The 20,193-nt window shown below is 38.3% G+C and overlaps 1 protein-coding gene across 2 annotated transcripts in view; it reads right to left on the reverse strand.

Annotated features, from left to right (window-relative positions):
* LOC127444014 (ephrin type-A receptor 6-like) overlaps positions 1-20,193 on the reverse strand; it is a 220,984-nt gene that overhangs the window by 16,716 nt on the left and 184,075 nt on the right. For both annotated transcript variants that reach the window (XM_051703148.1, XM_051703147.1), the window contains exons 6-13: positions 5,481-5,605; positions 5,225-5,387; positions 4,627-4,735; positions 3,222-3,292; positions 2,897-3,022; positions 2,189-2,374; positions 1,266-1,327; positions 788-997 (exon numbers count right to left, since the gene is read on the reverse strand). In XM_051703148.1, coding sequence (XP_051559108.1) covers positions 788-997; positions 1,266-1,327; positions 2,189-2,374; positions 2,897-3,022; positions 3,222-3,292; positions 4,627-4,735; positions 5,225-5,387; positions 5,481-5,605 — 1,052 coding nt within the window. The remainder of the gene's footprint in view (positions 1-787; positions 998-1,265; positions 1,328-2,188; positions 2,375-2,896; positions 3,023-3,221; positions 3,293-4,626; positions 4,736-5,224; positions 5,388-5,480; positions 5,606-20,193) is intronic.

Consider the following 20,193-nt stretch of genomic DNA (forward strand, 5'->3'; position numbering starts at 1 on the left):
TGGTTATACTATAGTAATATTGTAGTAGTACCCATGGTTAATTGTGTGGTAACTATGGTTTAACTAAATATCATGGTTAAATTATAGTTACTGTAGTGAAACCATGGTTAATTTTTGTAAGGGTAAACAAAACAGAAGTCTAATAATTTTCTGTTTAAGCTCAAAAATGTAAAATATATATAAATTTTTTTTTTTTTTTAAATGACGAATTATGACAAACTAATATTTTTAATTACCCATTTTATCATTTTATATTATGGATAATATTGGATTTGAAATTGTTGGTATCAGATCGAAAAGAAAATAAGTGGTATCGCCCATCGCTGCTGTTTAGATTAATTATTAGAGATGAATTGTACATAAAATTGGCCATAATAATTTTGCGCTGTGGGCACTGCCATTGACACAGACTGCAGCGGAAGTTGTTTTATGCTACTAAGCGAAGCTTCCGCTCTGCTAACACAGAAGTGTGATAAAGACCTTTAGTTTGATCTTTTCATGAGTTTCATAAGACCCCTGAATAAAAAAGTTAAGATTAAGAGTATACCTTCAGATACAGTGAGCATCTTATTATAAATCTAATTACACAACCACTCCTCAGATAAACCCCTCAATCTCATGTTATACTGCTTGGTTACACTCAGCCTGATTCAATAACCCACAATAAGCAGAGAAATGCTACACTCAAGAGACTGTGGATTAGACTACCTAAAATGCACAGATTGTTGTTAACTCTGAACAGCCCTGAATTTAAATGAACCAAAATTGCATTGTGTATATGGCTTACGGTGGTGGTGTAAGCTGCCTCTGGGTCGTCCTCCAGCACCCTGGACAAACCGAAGTCCGACACCTTACACACCAGGTTGTCATCCACCAAAATATTCCGGGCTGCTAGGTCCCGATGGACATAGCCGATGTCGGACAGGTACATCATACCTGAGGCAATACCACGCAGCATACCAACCAGCTGGATCACAGTGAAGTGCCCATCATGCTTCTACAAAAGAAGAGAGAAGAGGAGAGGCAAGATGAAGAGCAAAAGGAAAGAAAAGAGGCTGAAAGGTTTTTCCATTTAACACAATGACCAATATGAATGTCCAGTTGTAAACCAGACACATCAGCAACATTTACCATAAAAGTGATTTTTTTTGTGTGAGTTATGAATTACAAAATAAGATAGCTCTTTAGATAGGTGCTCTTAGAATTTGTATATCAGGAATATCAGGTATGGAGGATCACATTAATGTTGAATGGGGTTTTTGTACCCTCAGAAAAGAGTCCAAAGAGCCGTTCTCCATGTATTCCACCACTATCATCACAGGCCGACCTACAAAGAGAAAAACAGTGCACATTTTAGTGATGAAAAATGATACCGGGAGAAAAACAAGAGAGAAATGGGACAGAGACTGACAGATTACACGTAGTGTCTTTTAATGTGTTTCATAATTAAGAAAGAATATTAAGAAAAAGGCCAGTTGACCCTAAAGGCTGGTTTTAGAGGGGATTTAGGTACTTTTTAGCTGGTTAGTCAGTGAGACCAACCTAAACCAGCTTAAACTAATTTAAACCAGCTAAAATCAACAAAACAGATTAGGCCTGTTTAAGCTGTTCTTTTCAGCAGGGTAATGCTGCTTCATTAAAAAATAAATTCTCTCTGCTGCCTTCATATATTTTTTTCTCCCCCTAACTACTCCAAACAGCCTGAATGATTAGTTAATCCCTAATGTAATGAGTGGATGGTGGGTTATATGAAAGAAATTAGACAAAAGTAGAAACAGGCACAGAGAGAGTTCTTTGCTGGGGTTATAATGGAGACTGGATTCAGTCTGTTGTGTAGCATGAAATCAGAGATTGTTCTCGTGTCAGACCGAAGCTGTGGGTGCATCAAACCTATCAGAGAAACATGTTTGTTTCGTGCAGAGAGAAAACAGCTTTTTGATGAGGGTGATCCAAGTTACTTGGGAATCAATTTCATACTTGTATCCTCCAAGGTAAATATCAATATTTCACAATTTCCTTCTCTGTTTCATTGATGCATTTATTTATGTATTGCCTGCCATGCTATTCAGACCCAGTAATGTGTGTGGGCTTTCTGTAGTCACATAATACTCATTACTGGAGAGTGTAACATTATTTCAAACAGCTGTTTGCATATTCAGAATGACAATCAAGGCAAAAAGTTTCTTACTTTTAGTGACCACCCCCTCCAGCCTGATGATGTTAGGGTTATCAAACTGTCCCATGATGCTCGCCTCTCGCAGGAAGTCCCGTCTCTGACGCTCTGTGTATCCTCCCTTCAGAGTCTTTATGGCCACAGGAATTTCTTTTTTTCCTTGTATACGGAGACGCCCACTGCAAACCTCCCCAAACTCACCTTCAGAACACATTCAAGTCCATGTTTACTGTCATTGTCTTTAGGATCACTGTTTGCACTTGCATATATTAAACACTAGGTGGCAGTCAAGCTATCTAAAAAAAATCACAAGGGTTCTCCATGTGACAATTATTTCTGAATTATGTCCTACTTATGCCACTGATCATTTTGTCTTCTATGAATTACAAAGCAATTTTTCAGTGAGGCAGTTAAGAGCTTAACTGTGGAAATGATCTGAAATATATTTTAATTAGACACATAAGAGAAACCAAAACTTGAGATTAAAGAGCTTGAGACTAAAGGTGACAGAGAGATAAATGAAGAAATCTTAAGCATTGTATATATATATATATATATATATATATATATATATATATATATATATATATATATATATATATATATGAAACTTTATCTTCTAACTACTAACTCGTGAAACTTTCAAACTTTATATCTGACAGGCTTGAGAGGATTTCGAATACTGAAACACTGACTGGAGTAAGCTGTTAGAAGAGCTCTGACCTGCTCCAATGACCCTTTCGATTCGAATACGAGAAGGATCGATTTCCTTGGCAAACTCATGAACGGCCTGTGAGGGGTCCTCGTAAGTATCCGGGTCAATGTAAGTTTTTATTCCTGGGAATGGCACTGGAACAAAAGATGTCAAGGGTTGAAATTTTCAGTCAACTTTATTAATGTAACCAGTTAATGTTGTGTCTGAGCAGTAAGGATAAGTGTACTGCTGCAGATACTTCATCATTATCAATGTTAAAAGAATTGGCATTGACACAATAAATTATGCAATAAGTGAATGTAAGTGTGTGAGTGTGTAATTGGTTCCCATTACCATGTCCGTTTTGATAATGTGTTCTTTTTTTGTCTTCTGACTTTATCTTAGATTTGATGTACCACTGACACCTGTGGAATCAAAGAGAAATATAATTTATCAGCACTACCAGTTAAATGTTTGGACACCCTTGACTGAATTTATGTATCTCATGATCCTAAAAACCTTTTCATCTAAAGGTTTATGCTTAAATGATCAGAATTCGTTTTGTGGACAAATATAAATTGTGCATACATAAGCATTTATTTGCAACCTAAAATTAAAAAAACAATTTTTTAAAATAAATGCGTTAAATCAGAAAACGAAAGGAAAAGCAGCCAACAAGTGCCCAGCATATATGGAAATTACTTTCTTGCATTACTGCTTAAAAAGCATTACGGGTCATTCCACCTTAATTCCATTACAGGAATTCCACCATTCCACCTTGGTTGAGAGAATGCTGACAGCTAGCCGTCATTTAGGCAAAGGGTGGCTACTTTGAAGAAGCTAAAATATAATACAGTTTTGATTTGTTAAACATTTTTGTCAATTTCATATTATTGATGACTTTACTATTAAAGATCTACAATTTGGAAAATAGTAATAATAAAGAATACCCAGATCTGTGGCTGAAAGTCTCCTCAGAAACTTCAGATGGTAAAAGTTTTTTTTTTTCTGACAATGTGGACACTGATTCTGTCCTTCATCAAGATCTCTTGATTTATTTCAGAGTTGCCTACAACAACCTCCCTGCCAATCTGCAAAAGCAGCCGAACACAGTCTCATCAACCCCTGCGGATGTGTGCGGATGCGATGGCACAGGGGCTGCTGACTGAGGTTTCACACAGTGCACTGCACATGCTGATACTGCGAAACACAGGACTATGTGGCATGTTTAAGCTTGCTGTCAGTCTCACAGCAAGCAATTTCATGGCAGCAGACACAGCCACTGCTGGGAAGCTGCAGCATTCCGACTAATTAGGCAGCGACATGGCTCAGCCAATCGGAAAATAGGAAGGTGCACCATGGCCAACTGGCCTATTAGGAGATGGCTGGATAAGCAAGGAGCTAAATTAAGGGTAAATGAGATAATGATAAGAAAAGACAAAGACATAGACATATAGATATCTAGTCAAACAGACATACATATTGACAGACAGACAGAGATAGATAGATAGATAGATAGGACAGACAGACAGAACAAGACAGACAGACATACAGACAGATAGACAGATAGATAGATAGGCAGACAGACAGACAGATAGATAGATAGACAGATAGATAGACAAACAGATAGATACAGATAGACAGACAAACAGACAGACAGATAGATAGATAGACAGCAAAAAGGAAAATCTAGAAAGACAGTATGTGTCTTATCCTGAAGTGTATTTACCTGCCCTCTCATTATTTGCTCCCTCATTACCTGCCAGTGATGAGAAGGAAGAGGGTGAGAATGATGAGAAGAGAGAAGCCCCCCACTGTGGCTGTAACAATCACCAACACCTGGCCCTGATCAGCTGCTTCCTCAGAGTCTGACCGTGAAAGAGTGTGTGAAAGAGAGAAGCACAAAACAATCAGTCACTCACACAATATAATGTGTTTTGTTGTTTGTGGTGATTGGTTGGTGACCGGGCCTGTGTAACAGTTGTACACTGGCATTCATGTGAGGGTCACAAGCTCCGATCCATCAGGCTCATCTTAATGACTCTCAGACTTCTATAGAGAAATACAATAAATGCCACGAGACAGGTGGGTGGAGAAAACATGGGTGTTTTACATACTGTGCACTGAAATAACCTTAACAGCAGCTGAATTATATGACAACTGAAATGGCAGCGCATAGGTCATTCACATTAAACAGAAAGAAAAGCTGATCAGAAAATGTTCCCACTGAACATTTGTTTAAAACTCTGCTCACACAGCAGACGTGATATGAACACAATCTCAGGAAATTGGACATAACTACAGCATTTTAGGTTAAGGGCTGTTGAAATGAGGGAATTGTTAAGAGAAAAGCTTACTCTCATCTCCTGTAGCAAACTCAAACTTTGGACTGTAACTGCTGTAGCCAGCGAGGGTGCGGGCACGCACGTTGAACACGTAAACCGTGGAGGGCTTTAGTCCTGTGACTATCACACTTGGAGACTTAGTGCGTGTAGAGGAGTAACTTAACTGTTCCTGTTCCTAAACAGAAAGAAAACACAAATTTTAATTTAACATACGGTTTATTGTTTAACTGAGGTTTTAAGTCTTAGAGTAAGAAAGGTGGTGAGTTACCTTTTCATAATATTTGATCTCATAATCCATGATAGCAGCATGTGGTTGTTCGGTTTCCTGCCAAGAGAGGGCGATACTAGTTTGAGATGCCCAGTCTTTTCTCACCACACCTACTAGAGACGGACCTGAAATGTGAAGAACAGTTAGTTAGTGATGCTGAAATGAAGCTTTCTTAAGCAATGAGGCGTTTAATACAAATGTGTTGAAAATGGGTTAATTACTTGAAGCTTTTCTACATGATTTACTTTACTGCCATCTAGGGCTGTAAGAGATGAAGCACATCTACAAAGCTGCTGTGTCCCATTACAGTTACTGGTTTTTAACCCTATAAGGCCTGCTGTATCATATTTGACACATGATTTACAAAAGCCTCTAAATCATCAACATGATCAATCATTTGCTGAAACAGTTCCTGCAAGAATAAAAGTTACATTGTAACCAATATTTAAAAATAAACATTTACTGGATTTAAGCAACTTATGCTTAATATTTTGCATATTATTTTATAGAAAGAAATCATGTTGCAAATGTATCAAATATGATGCACTACAGCAGGTATCAATCATCATTGTATTGTACTGTATTTCATGATGTATTATGTCCACAATACAAATACAGAGTTTTGATGAGAATTTAATGAATTAAACAACTAAAAAATAAAATAAAAAAGATATATATATATGTATATGATCAATAAATTTCCATTAAATCCTGGTGTTTGAAATGTGGCATTTACAATTAGTGCAATTCGTGAAATCTATAAGCCTCTCTACTTAAGATGAAGGTACGTGCAAACATAAACACAAACAAACAATGATATACACCTCTCACTAATACTGTATGCTATAAAAAAAGCCATTTTGTATCTCTTTTCCCCTCTCACCTGAATGGCTGAAGTGTCACCCACAGGTAGGTGGGGCAGATCTCTAATTGAATCCTGGAGCAGATTAAAGTAGTGGGTAAATGGCATTAGCTAGCCTGATTGAATTTCTCCCAGGTAAATATTCACTCTGGAAGCCCACAGAGGCTGCCTGCACGGTAATCACTACCTATGTCAAAGTAATCAATCTCTGCTGTTAAAACAGCTGGGAAAATATAAGGGGTGGTCAGGGAACGGATATGTTGTAGGTACGGCAAGGAAGGAGATGAAGAGAATGGATTTAGGCAGAAATGACAGTAAACAGCATAGAGCAGCATTTAGTGATGTGCAGTACTGGCGAGCACTGCCTGAGGTCCTTTGGGATATCAGTGAATGTGATTTGAAGTGAATAACTGAAGGAAGCAGAGACCAAATAAGACATTAGTTTTGCCAAGGTGCCTGTGGCACCATCTCTCTTTCTGTCTGTCTGTCTGTCTGACTTTGTAACCATAAAGGTTTTATCTAAATGCATGATGCTGAGTAACTGTCTATCCACCATCTTCTATGTCTTTACAAATTTGCTCTGTGGACATATATTGGAATGGTGTGTGACGAGACCTCCATGTTGTTGGTCTGTCTTAACTTTACACAGAGGGAGACACTATCCTCTGAATCTCTCTCATGAGAGACAGCTCATCTTTTATTGAGAGGGGATGGCCGGTGCAGCCATGACATCTGACTACTTTAGACTTGTGTGAGGAGACTTGTAGGTTTGCACAGAAATATTGAAGACAGAGCGGCAGTGCAGAATAGGCAGCACCTTAATAAATAATGAAGCCTCATCATGTCCCTATTTACAGAGCTAGAGATTGATTTCAGAAAGGAAGCGTATACAAGAGCGGCGAGGGTGTAAAAGTCTTATTCTGATTCTGCCTGACCTTAGTTGGAGCTGTCAGAAAGTGAAAGGGCAGATGGTATGAGGCTGAACCTGGCTAGAACAAAAAAAATTACACTATAACTCAAAGCAAACCAAGAGAAGGACAGAAGATTTAGTTGACGCTTAATCAGCAATTCAATTTCAATCATTTTTACTTTATCAATGGCCCTTGAATATTAAAGGTGCAATCAAATTGTTATACTGGATTGACCGATATGATAGCGGTCTTTAACTTATACTGGCACCTAGAGCCATGGATGCAAAATACATTTTGTTTTTTGGTTACCGATGCTATTGTACTAAAGCGCTATTCACTGACAGCCATCATTCATTTATAGTACTAAGTTAATAGGGAGTTATTAAGATCAAATGAGTAGTATTTGATTAGTCATATGATCTCAACACAGTGGCCTCCATGAGGCAGCCCAGCATCATGTAAATTAAATTAGCTTTAATTAGCTTTTATTACGACCAGTCTTCACATTTCAAGTGAGTGTACATGATTTTAAACAAAAGTAATCAAAAGTAACCTGCTATTAACTCTTTATGGTAGTGTAGCCATATGGCAACCATTTATTTTCTTTCACTTTATTTTCTTGCACAAAAAAACAAGAAACATAATGTACTGTTGGATAATGCATTAAAGGGCAGCCTTTAAAGTGACCAATGATATGCTGTTTTAAGTCACATGATAATTAATTTTGTCTCCAAGATGGTTTTTCATGGGGTCACCCTTAGAGGCACCTGCTGAAGTGCTCCACAAATTGCTCTTTTAAAAACATTTCGTATGTTTCTTCTACATCATGATTTTTTTTTTTTTTTTTTTTTTGCTGCATCTTTGATATGTTAATAAGATGCTGTTGCTAAATTATCAGCTTTATCTAACAGTTTTATAGAAAATTGTGAAAATATGCACCACAATGGAAAAATTGCTATGTTGCCATATGGAAACTCTGTACTACAATGGAATTGCACTAATGCATTTTCTCACTGAGAAATTTTATAGATAGTGGCATTTATTATATTATTGCCTTTATTCATTTATTTGGAAATGTTTACAATCATATAATTGTATTTATGCACTAATAACACAATCATGATTTGTATTTCTTCTTTTCAGTTAAAAATGAATGCAAAAATGTTTTATGAAAAAGGGCAAGAGGAGTGCACAGTGCTTGCTTCTGACTGACAACAGTGAGGATGAGCTACTCAAAGCTTTAGTGACAGTAAAAAAAAAAAAAAAAATGACAATATTAAAGAACAAATGATTCACTAAATTTTTGTTTGTAGGAGTTCCAAGTGTATAAATACATAAATTAATTAATGCTGAAGTATGTAACTTTTTCTGTGTTGAAATATTTTCTCCTATCCCAGCTTTATATGCAGAGACAACTATTTGTAAGCCATTCATAAGTTAATTTTCTCAAAAACCATAAGCACTGTAAGTACTCACGCTATGATAATTACTCTGTTTGTTTTGAGCGACCCGCTTAGACCCACCCCAACAACGTTACTCAACCAATGGCACGAGTTAGCTGTGGGACTATCTCTTTGGTTGACCAACGGCAGAATTCAGAAAGCTGTTTTGAAAACAAAGTTTATTTTTGCAATTCCATTTGGTGGTGCAGAAATTACATATTTCAGCTTTAAATAAATATTTAAATAAATAACTTAATTCAAGAAGAAATTTATAATTTTTCAGAAAATCTAGATTTTGGATTATTTTCCATTGTGGTAGAGATGCCATTTGGCAACGTTTCCCAATTTTCTTACCAATAAATAAATAAAAATCCTTAAAATGTTTTGCTATTAGGGCTATTTTATATTTATATAAAATCTAATGGAAAAAGGTCCTGGTTACTTTCGTAACCTCCATTCCCTGATGCAGGGAACAAGACGTTATGTCGATGTAGTGACACTAGGGGTCACTCATGGGAGCCCCAATCACCTCTGCTTTTTGAAAAAAGGCCAATGGGAATTGGCGAGTGGTATTTGCATGCCACTCCCCTGGACATACAGGTATAAAAGGAGCTGGTATGCAACCACTCATTCAGGTTTTGTGCTGAGGAGCCGAGACAAGGTCCCGGCCATTTCAGCGGGTAGTTCAGTGTTGTGGCAAGAGGGACACAACGTCTCGTTCCCTCCATCAGGGAACGGAGGTTACGAAAGTAACCAGGACGTTCCCTATCTGTCACTCACTCGAGGTTGTGTCGATGTAGTGACGCTAAGGGTCGCTATACAAAACGCCACAACTAGCTGAACTGTGTTACGTGGACTGGCGGTGCAAGACGGGCAGACCGCTGTGTGCCTCGTAGCCAGTGCACCAGGCTGTCACGTAACCTCCCCCAACGCTCTTATGAGCGTCGAACGGTCCTTTGGGAACAAGTCAACTGCCCAACAAATAGGGACAGGCTAGCCCAGCCGAGGCCTCTTTTCCTCTTTGTTCTCCCCAAAAAGAATGGAATTTGTTAACCGACTGGGGGCCATAAATGTCTATGTCGGGGGGGTGTCACTCCCAAGGGGAAGACACCGCAGGGGGGGGTCACATGGACTCAGTAAGACCATGTGACGTATTTCCATTTTGAGTGGAAATACGTCACATGGTCTTACTGAGTCTTTTCGGAAGTATGTCATGTGGAGAATCCACATGGTAGTTCCTACCCAAGGGGGGAGGAGTTTCTACAAACATGGTGACCGGGGACAGAGGGGCCTCTGCCCAAGGAAGACGCAGTTTACCGACAGGGAAACGATTTAGCGGAATATATCACATGGGGTCACCTACGGGGAACCAGCACATCTGGAGCACCTACCCCAGAACAGGGCCTAATTAGCACACATACTGGGCCGGCAGCGAGTTTCTCCGCAAACTCGTCTGCCACAGGGCTAAGGAGGAAAGTCATCCAGGGATCACAGCTTGTGAACACGACTGGGGGTCAAAAGCGCATGTCTTCACCTCAAGGGAGGGGAAAGGCGCTATGCTCAAGCGGTACACCCGGCCAGCTGTCCCGGAACTTACCTGCTTGTACCTGACAATACACGGGACTAAACTGGCTCAACACGGAGATTGAAGATCCTCGCAAAGGTGTTGGGTGTTGCCCAGCCCGCTGCTCTGCAGATGTCTGCCAAAGAGGTGCCACACGGCCCAGGAGGCCGATACACTCCTAGAAGAGTGGGCTCGCAACCCCACGGGGGGCAGCATGTCCTGAGCGTGATATGCCATCATGATGGCATCAACAACCCAGTGGGCGATCCTCTGTTTGGAGACAGCGCTTCCTTTCCGCTGTCCACCAAAGCAGACAAAGAGCTGCTCGGAGCTTCTAAAGCTCTGCGTGCAGTCCAAATAGATGTGTAAAGCACGCACTGGACACAGCAACACCAAAGCTGGGTCTTCCTCCTCCTGGGGCAGCGCTTGCAGGTTCACCACCTGATCCCTAAAAGGGGTCATGGGAACCTTGGGCACATAGCCCGATCGAGGTCTCAGTATCACATGTTGCAAGGAGCGTGAGGTCCAAGAACCACATCTGGGTGGGCCAATAGGGTGATACTAGGATGACCTGCTCCTCGTCCTCCCTGACCTTGCACAGGATCTGTGCAAGTAGGCTCACTGGGGGAAACGCGTATTTGCGTAGTCCTGGGGGCCAGCTGTGGGCCAGCGCGTCTATACTGAGGGGTGCCTCAGTCAGGGCGTACCAAAGCGGGCAGTGGGAGGATTCCTGGGAAGCAAACAGGTCTACCTGTGCTCGACTGAATCGACTCCAAATCATCTGGACCACCTGGGAGTGGAGTCTCCACTCTCCCCTGAGTGTAACCTGTCGTGACAGCGTGTCCGCTGCAGTGTTGAGGTCGCCCGGGATGTGAGTGGCTCGCAGTGACTTGAAGTGCTGCTGACTCCAGAGGAGGAGACAGCGGGCGAGTTGTGACATGCATTAGGAGCGTAGACCGCCTTGACGGTTGATGTACGCTACCGTCGCCGTGTTGTCCGTCCGGACCAACACATGCTTGCCCTGGATCAACGGCCGGAATCTCCGCAGGGCGAGCAGAACTGCCAACAACTCGAGGCAGTTGATGTGCCAATGCAGCTGCGGGCTGCATACAGTGCCGCAGCCCGTCTTGGAGGCATCCGTCATAACCACGACACGCCTGGAGACCTGCTCTAGGGGAACCCCTGCCCGTAGAAATGCAAGGTCGGTCCAAGGGCTGAAGAGGCGGTGACAGATCGGCGTGACTAACACAAATAGGTGTCGTTTAAAGCTTAGAAGCTTTACTTTACAATGCATGTAGGCATTTTAATCAAAACTAGTGCTTTGACATTTGCAGACAAATCAGAAGTTTTATGTTTTGATAATTTACTAATAATTTGCATTGTACATATTACTGTAATCGGTAAACCCATCAAACTGATCAAATAGCCATGTGTAATATTTCGTTGGAAATGTTGGAAGAGTAGAATACATACAGCCTATTTATTTTACTCAAAGTCAACAATTTAGCTATTAACAGATAAGTATATATCATTGACAAACATGTTACATGTAAACGGGTGTTGCTTATAAGCAGGGTTAGGAGGGTTACTTTTGAAATGTATTCCACTACAGATTACAGAATACATGCTGTAAAATGTAATTTGGAACGTATTCCGTTAGATTACTCAAGGTCAGTGATGTATTGTAAATATTTTGGATAACTTCTTCAGCACTGGTAGATTTTTTTCACTTGTTTTGACTATAAAAAAAACTCTGCCAGTACAGTAAGACAAAATACACATGTTAAAAATACATTCTCTGAAAAACCTAAATATCTTATGCAGTGTTGTTAATAAAACAAGATTAATCAAATTGATCTTGTTTTAAGGATTTTTAGATATTTTTACAGAAAATAATACAAAAATTATTATCAAGAATAAAAATTCTGCCCTAATATCAAAGGTCTTACTAGAAAAAAAGAAACTATGATCCAACGTGAATTTTCTTGATCAATATGATCGTGCCTGTTAACATGTGCATGTAAAATGGCTAGAAATTGCATTTTAGCTTAGCGTAAAGCTGACAATTTACACAAGGTTTATTTCTATTTCTTCTGCTCCAAACTTACTTCAAACTTACTTCTCTGTCTGCTCATACGAATGTAACACATCATAAGAAAGTGTTTCTCCGCTGTTCAAGTGCACTTTGGATCACATCATTTATATGTATAAATGTTTTCCATCTGAAAGGACTAAATCTTAAATGAAATAAATGACAATAAAATGCAACGTAATCTCATCAGTAATCAAAATACTTTTTGAATGTAACTGTATTCTAATTACTAATGATTTAAATAGTAACTGTAGTGGAATACAGTTACTTATATTTTGTATTTTAAATACGTAATCCCATTACATGTATTCCGTTACTCCCCAAACCTGCTTATAAGACACATTTTCGCTTATATCTTCACAATAAATAAACAGAACATAAAATGCCACATACCATTACTTATAGGAGGAGATTTCTGTAAAAATGAGCCCCCACATGACGTAATCTGATGTATACAGTAGATCATAAAATAATCCACACAAAGCTCAATGTGCACACAGTACATATTGTGCTATCTGGCTAAAAACATGTTAGCTTACCTGGATCAGATGACTTAATTGGAAATGATGTAGTACATTGCCCAGCATCGTGGAACACTAAATTAAACGTATAAGGATTCAGATTGCTGCAATCAGAGGTGGAAGTCATGCAAATATGGGCAGAGAACATTCATCACTCTAATTATATATGGCCACCAGGAGATGGCACCAAGTACATGGCACAGACAAATTTTATGCAGTTACAGGTGACATGATTGAGAACAAAACAAAACAAAAAAAGTTTTTCCAGAGCTACCTTATTATAAGGTATATAATAAGGTAGATATATAATGTCAAATCAAAAGATTAAGAAAGAAAAAGTAGATTTTTGTCTCAATAATTCATCATAATCTACTGTATATCATTAAAAATATGAAAAGTTTACATTATTATAGTGGGGCTCTTAATACTCAGAAAAAACAAAACAAAAAACATCATGCATATTTTTGGGCTACTTGTCACTTTTTTTTTGAGAGAGTGAATTATTGGGAAGAGAGAGGGTGAATGGGATCCAGACATGATGTAGACTGAATTGAAACCTTGGTGTCCCACTTGTGCACCACAGCTTAATATGTATGAAGTATGTGTGCTAAACCCTAGGCCATGGTTCCGATGTGCTTGATTTTTTGGATGACATCCAAATGTAACTCTTTCTGACAAAAACATAATTATTTCATTTGTTTCAATACAAATGAGTTACAAGATGTTTGTCCATTTGCCTGTTAGTAGTTGCACGTTAGTAGCCCATTATTAAAGCTTAATTCAACTTGTTGTGACATCATTCCAGTTCATTATGAATTGTTCATTACATGTGTATTTTGCATTAGTTGGTAATTAGCCTGTGCTTAGGTATAATGAACACGAAACACCAACGATCACAACCAGCATCACACTTCAGCCGAACTAATGAGAGCTGGAAGGAGAAACTGCTAACACAAACACACACATCCAAACATACTGTATACAATCTAAAATCGAGGCACTAATATAGAGTCATTACACTGAGCTGACCTGCATTTGAATTTTAATTAGCTGTCCTGCTCCACTGAATGGGGTCTTCCATTGAATCTTCCACCCAAATCATTCCAGACTCTTTATATGGATGCTGCACGATGCCTAAATGATGAGTTTCCCCCATAATCAGCAATCATATCACACTGAGCGAAGCAATCACTAAAGCCAGATTAAGGATAATTGGATGTTGCTTGTTTTTCGAGGCTGCATTTTTACATGCCATTCTCAGAGAGAGTTTACCGAAATGACTGTCAAGTGGAACTCTGTGCACTTTAATAAAAGAGGCACATAAAAAATGCACATGCACACGCTCGCAGGCACACACAGTGAACATGCAAGTGAAGTTCATGTTTTATCATCAAGTGTGTTTCATATAGTTATGTTAGAATAAGTGGAAACACTTCCCTGAGAGTGCTAAATCTGAGCTCCCCACAGATAAGCATTAGATATGTTTAGAAAGGTGATTCTAGTTGGAGATGTGGCACAGCGGTTGATGCATTTGTTTCAGACAAGTTGTGATGCTATGGTGCTTATGCAGGAAACACAGGTTTGAATCTGAGCTGCTTTGTGTCCTGATCCCCCCAGCTGAATGCCTGTCTCCTCTCTAATTTCTCTATAATAAAAAGTGGTAAAAACCTAAATAAATAAATAAACGTGTGACTACCCAACAAGCAGCTCAAATACTCATTAGAGACACCTTATTCGTGTATAGTGGCTCAAAAATTATTTGGAAACTTAAGCCACATTTTAATATGTTTGAATGTCATCACATTAGAGATACAAAAATACCAAACCAAGTGGCATTTATATTAAATAAAGATAGCACAAATACATTTTCAGTGATCTAAAGCAACACAATTCTAGAACATTTTGTCACAACTTGATTTCATTGCATTCTATCCAATTAAATTTGTAAAATTTAAGTTTACTAAATCCATTTTAATTTGAACTACATGAATATTTTTTGCACTTATAGCATTGATGAAACTGGGCTGGGGATTGCCATTTCCCAACATGCTTTGCATGGGACTGGATGGGGCGAATTTTTTAATTTTTTTTAATTAAATGATATTTAATGCATTTTTGAGCAAGATGAGAATTGGAGGAGATTTGTTTGTTTAATGTTCTGTTAAATTAATATTTAAAAAGAATGTCTGTTGAAGTTTTGGGGGTTACCATTGTGGTAAAGAATGGCGCTTGTGCTTACATTGAGGATGGACTTTCATGTTCAAGTTATGTTTGATTTGAGTGCTGCTTAGCTCTATAAGCAGTTGATATCACATTGACAGCGCTACATTGTTTAACTGTTGGTTTAGAAAAGTGACATTAGTTCTGAAAAAAAGGTCTGTTCACCCAAATATATTTTGGGGCCACTGCATGTCTCAGTATTAAGAGCTTGTATCTTACTAGAAGTATGGGAAATTAAGATCAAATATGAAGTTTGCTTAAGTTCTCCAGTAAAGTTTTCCATTAACCTTCTGGGTTAACTTGAGTAATCAAGTGTTAAAGTATAAAAAAACCTATTTAAACACATGGCATTTGAACATTATTTTATGAGTGAATGAGTGTACCAGGTGCTCTGAGAGAGATAATATCTGACACAGTCTGAGTTTGACAAGGCCATGCTTGATTTGTTCTCAGGAATGAAAACAACTCATATTCAGATGGAGAGATGAATGACGAGAGATGATCGAGTATTTGTCTAAACACACTCAAAAATCATCCACCCCCAGATACACATGCGGGGCTCTCAAAAACACACAAACAGCAGTAATTAACTGGAGAATGAAGCAGCTGCAGTAAATATGCAGTCGATATGGCAGAACTTGAACAGCACAGATGAACCAATACATGTAATTACAAATGTTTGTGAGAACTGCACACAGTGTGTGCATTGAGGCATGGCTTGTTACATGTTTATGGAGTGTGTGTATGGCCAGTATATGAGCCTGTGTGTGTATGTGTTTGAATAATTTAAGAGTCATAGGGCCTTTATATGGGCCAGTCAGTACTTGTTTCAATTAAACTGTTTTTTTGGTAAACACAGTGAGGCATGACAGCATTGAACACATGCAATCCTTTTGTAGTTCAGGTAATCAACAAGCTACAGTGAATTAGCTCCCTGCCTGTGTCTCTTCAAGCTGCATTTCTAAACTGAGTTTGCTCTACACTGTGCTTTGGCATTAATACGTTTTAGTAGAAATGCTTCATATGTATGTTTCCAATAGTAGCATGAACAAGACAAAATTGAGGCAGTGTGCTTCATAACAGGAGAGCCAATCAAAATATCAGTTTATCTCATCTTCTAAGCCTGGTGTAACAAGCGAAAAAACAAGATGAAAAAAGCGAGAGAGAGAAAGGTTGGAACTGAGTGAGAAAGCAATAAAAAAAGTAATAGATTGTCTCTAGGACTAATTGTTACTTTTCTGTAACAGATTTGTGGAGTGCAGAAAAAATAGATGGCATTCTGTTTCCCTTTCCCTGTCCAACCAGATCTTAATTACTGCACCTATATGGGCCATTATGTGCCAACACCTGGACTCACAGGAACTATTTGTATATTACATAATTTTTGTCTTTGGGCTGTTCTCACTGCCAGGAAAAATAAATAGATAAATAAATAAATAAAATCAGAGAGAGAGAGAGAGAGAGAGAGAGAGAGAGAGAGAGAGAGAGAGAGAGATGCATGAAGGAGGCCATAAAAATAACTCTCTAATCCCCCTTTTTCTCTGCTCTGGATAAAGACAAAACAACAAAGATTAGAAGAAAATTGCCAAATGTGAGTACACTCAAAATGCTAGATGGCTAGAGAATAAAGGGGGAAAAATGCTTAGAACACCATCCTTAGTGAACTGAGAGCTGAAACCAGTGACTTGAAAAACAATGTGCTCTCTATTACAATAACAGAAGTAGAGCTGTCTTAAACTACAGTGGAAGCAAAAAGAAAGAATGAAAGAAAACAATTCAAGGAAATTGTTTAGGGAGTAATGCTCCTTTTGGCACATGGGGTAAATATATCGTTGCAATTAAAATGAGGGGTTCACAATTTGCCAGAATAAAAAAAAAAAAAAAAAAGCAACAAAACATCCAGTGAAAAGATCTTAGTGCAAGAACCATATTCTGGTGCTGACAAGCTTAAAACCTCCATCTACTAAAAACACCTTACACAATGAAAACAAAAATAGCTTATCCCTTCAGTACAGTTCAAAGTTCAAATGCAAAGTTTAGAGTTCAAACAAGGGAACATCTGAATAGTCACTGAGCAGGTAGTTTTCAGAAAAGTCACGCATTTTGACAGAACTAAATCAGTTTTTTTTTTTTTTTACAATTTCGGACAGGATTAATCTGGGCTTGTTAAGTTTCTAATTGCATAAAGGGGTCAAATTGACCTGTTAGGGTGTGATTTCTGGAATATTTTATCAATAAAAACATTTAATTACTTGATATTCCATGGTAGCTTCATTTTTATATTTATTGGTCATAGGGTCAGAAAAAATAGCATTTTTGTATCACTACCCAAAGTCTTCGTAAAGGGGGTCAACATTAACCCTATCCATTTCCTGTGGAATTCTGACTCAGCATGGTATTTAAAAAAAAATTTTTTTTATTAATTTTGTCAATAAGAATATTTTTTTCCCTGGCATTCCATGGATTACTTGAAAATCTGGTTTCTGACTATGCAAATTAAAAAATAAATAAATAAATATATATATATATATATATATATATATATATATATATTTGTATATATATAAAAATAATATTTTTTTCATGTCAGTTGCCATAGCAACAGTTCTGTGAACTGTCAGCTTACTGCAAGCATAGACATATTTTTTGCAAATAACTTAAGTTTTTTAAACTTGTAAAAATGTATGTCAAATTTTGAAACACAAGGTGCATCCCAAACCGCACACTTCTACACTATTCTACGTCATTTTGTAGTAGTGTGAGTAGTATGTTCACTTCTTCAACTGTCAAAACTGAGCGTGGAATGTTGGAGTGCTTGCAGCTTTCTGTACGTAGCAGAAGGGGGTAACCCTTCTACATTGCTGGTCTGAAAAAACAACTGCAAATAATGGAGAATGTAGTAACTAGTGAAACTTCAGTAAAGACAGCACCTTATAAATGTAAGTTGAATGCTTTACCATCACCACACGCTGTGTGAATATGTGTGCTGTTTAAGATATAAGTGTTGAACTGAGGTTGACTAACACGCTAAATCTAGCGGCACTGCATCGCATGCATTTTAAACGTTACTTCCGTCAGCTGTTAAATGGTGAATGCTTCCATGTAGTAAGAAACTGTTTAGGAGTGTTCCATTTGGGACAGTCCTACCTTCTGGAAAATCATACACTACACGGCGGAGTGCATAGTGTATGCTGTAAGTGTATAGCAGGGCTCTTCAACTACTTTCTTGCGGGGGCCAGATTATCCAGATGAAAACTTGGCAGGGGCCACATTTTTTCAGTATTCATCTTAACTAGCATTTTAACATTTTACTTAAAAAAAAAAAAAAAAACTTTAATACTGTGCATTTATTCATATTAAAATAGTCACAGGTTAAACAGTATATTGAATTATAATTTTTTAAGGTCTAGCCATTAATTCGTTCATAAAATCTGGCTGAAAAACAAACATGACTTATACTCTTCACTAACAAATAATTTTTGATAAACTTTACTATGAAAAACAAAGAAAAAAGTATAATATAATTTTAACACTGTGACTAGGAGGAGGGCAGGGCCGGGCCGTGAGGACACATGGCCGGCCCTGAATCTGGCTAATCATCCGGGAGGGGGATAAAGACGAGCCAGAAGCGCCAGTTCGAGAGAGAGAGAGAGAGACACGCGGCAGCGCTGCATGTGTGTGTTTGTCTTATGTTGTTTTAAGTTGACATTTACATCAAAAGTTATGTTTACAGTTCAGCCGGTTCCCGCCTCCTCCTTGCCCATCCTTTAACTGTTCCAAACACTTTAGTGCTGATGTTTACAAATTATTAAAACTGAGGAGAAACATTTAGACCTGCTAAAGCCCTCTCACAATATCAACCCAAATATGAAAACAATGGTCATAAACAAATGTCATGTTTACCTAAGGATGCATTTAATTTTCATTAAAAAAAAAAAAAAAAATGTCAGATCAAATGTCTATTCTTCCATTTTCCATCCTATTCAGTGAGGAAACAAATTGCCCTGCAAATATTGTGAATTTGGACACAATAGCTAGTGCAGGAGCCAGATTTTTGTGAAGATAATCATTAGCAAATGAGTTGATGCTGTTCGAGATTGAGAGGGCTGACTCACAGCTGTATAGAACCAAATATAATCCGAATATTTGCAGGTTCAGTTTTACTTTATCACTTTTTTACGAGCCCTGAACAGATGAGACACGACTGCTTGACACTTCAAGAATAGTGAATAAAAGCGAACTTTTCAGTGCATTTTCGTTGTGAACGGCAGGTTTTCAAAATCGATTTCTCTTTTGTTGCCTAGGATGTGCGTATGTGCTGACAACTTTTCTGTTACAACTGCAGTCATCATTTTTCCATCTGTAGATTTGACCGCACGCCACACAACTAAGCAGTTTATATAAATACATTTGATTGAAAAAGATGCATTCAAATACTCACCTAAACGGTGCGATCCATGTTTAGCAAAGCAGTGTAACTAAACTATCGTCAGAAAAGCTTAAACGTGTGCTCCGGTCTGGACAACTGAGGACGGCTGCATGCACCATGGATCGTTGTTAAACTCACCGCTGATTGCTGAGGCTCGCACCTACGAACAGAGGCTCTCTTTGCACAGAGAGCGCTCTGGTATTTCAGTTGGCCAGACAATTTTATATAAAAAAAAATCAGTCGGAGGGCCAGACAAAGATGATTGGCAGGCTGGATTTGGCCCGAGGGCCGCCATTTGACTAGCCCTGGTGTATAGTTCATAGTGTGTAATTTGGCACACAGAGACATTCAGTTATTCTAAATCAGTAGTTAGCAAACTGCAAGTGCTAAAACTTAGGTGGCTAGCACATTTTAGCAAGCTGGTAAGTTTTATGTGGAAATACTGTATTTAAAAAAAAAAGTTTTTTAAATATATGACAGAGATTTTGAAGCATATACATTCAAATATTCTAAATCAGCTAGCTAGCTAATGACTATTAGAGCTAATACTTATGTAGCTAGCACATTTTAGCAAGTTAGCTAGATTTTTTAGTGTTGTTCTACTGTATTACTATTATAAATGTTACAGGAACTGATTTATCAAATAAAGAAATACAATTATGGTAAATCATG

This window comes from Myxocyprinus asiaticus, chromosome 7, assembly GCF_019703515.2.
Source record: "Myxocyprinus asiaticus isolate MX2 ecotype Aquarium Trade chromosome 7, UBuf_Myxa_2, whole genome shotgun sequence".
Lineage (NCBI taxonomy): Eukaryota > Metazoa > Chordata > Actinopteri > Cypriniformes > Catostomidae > Myxocyprinus > Myxocyprinus asiaticus.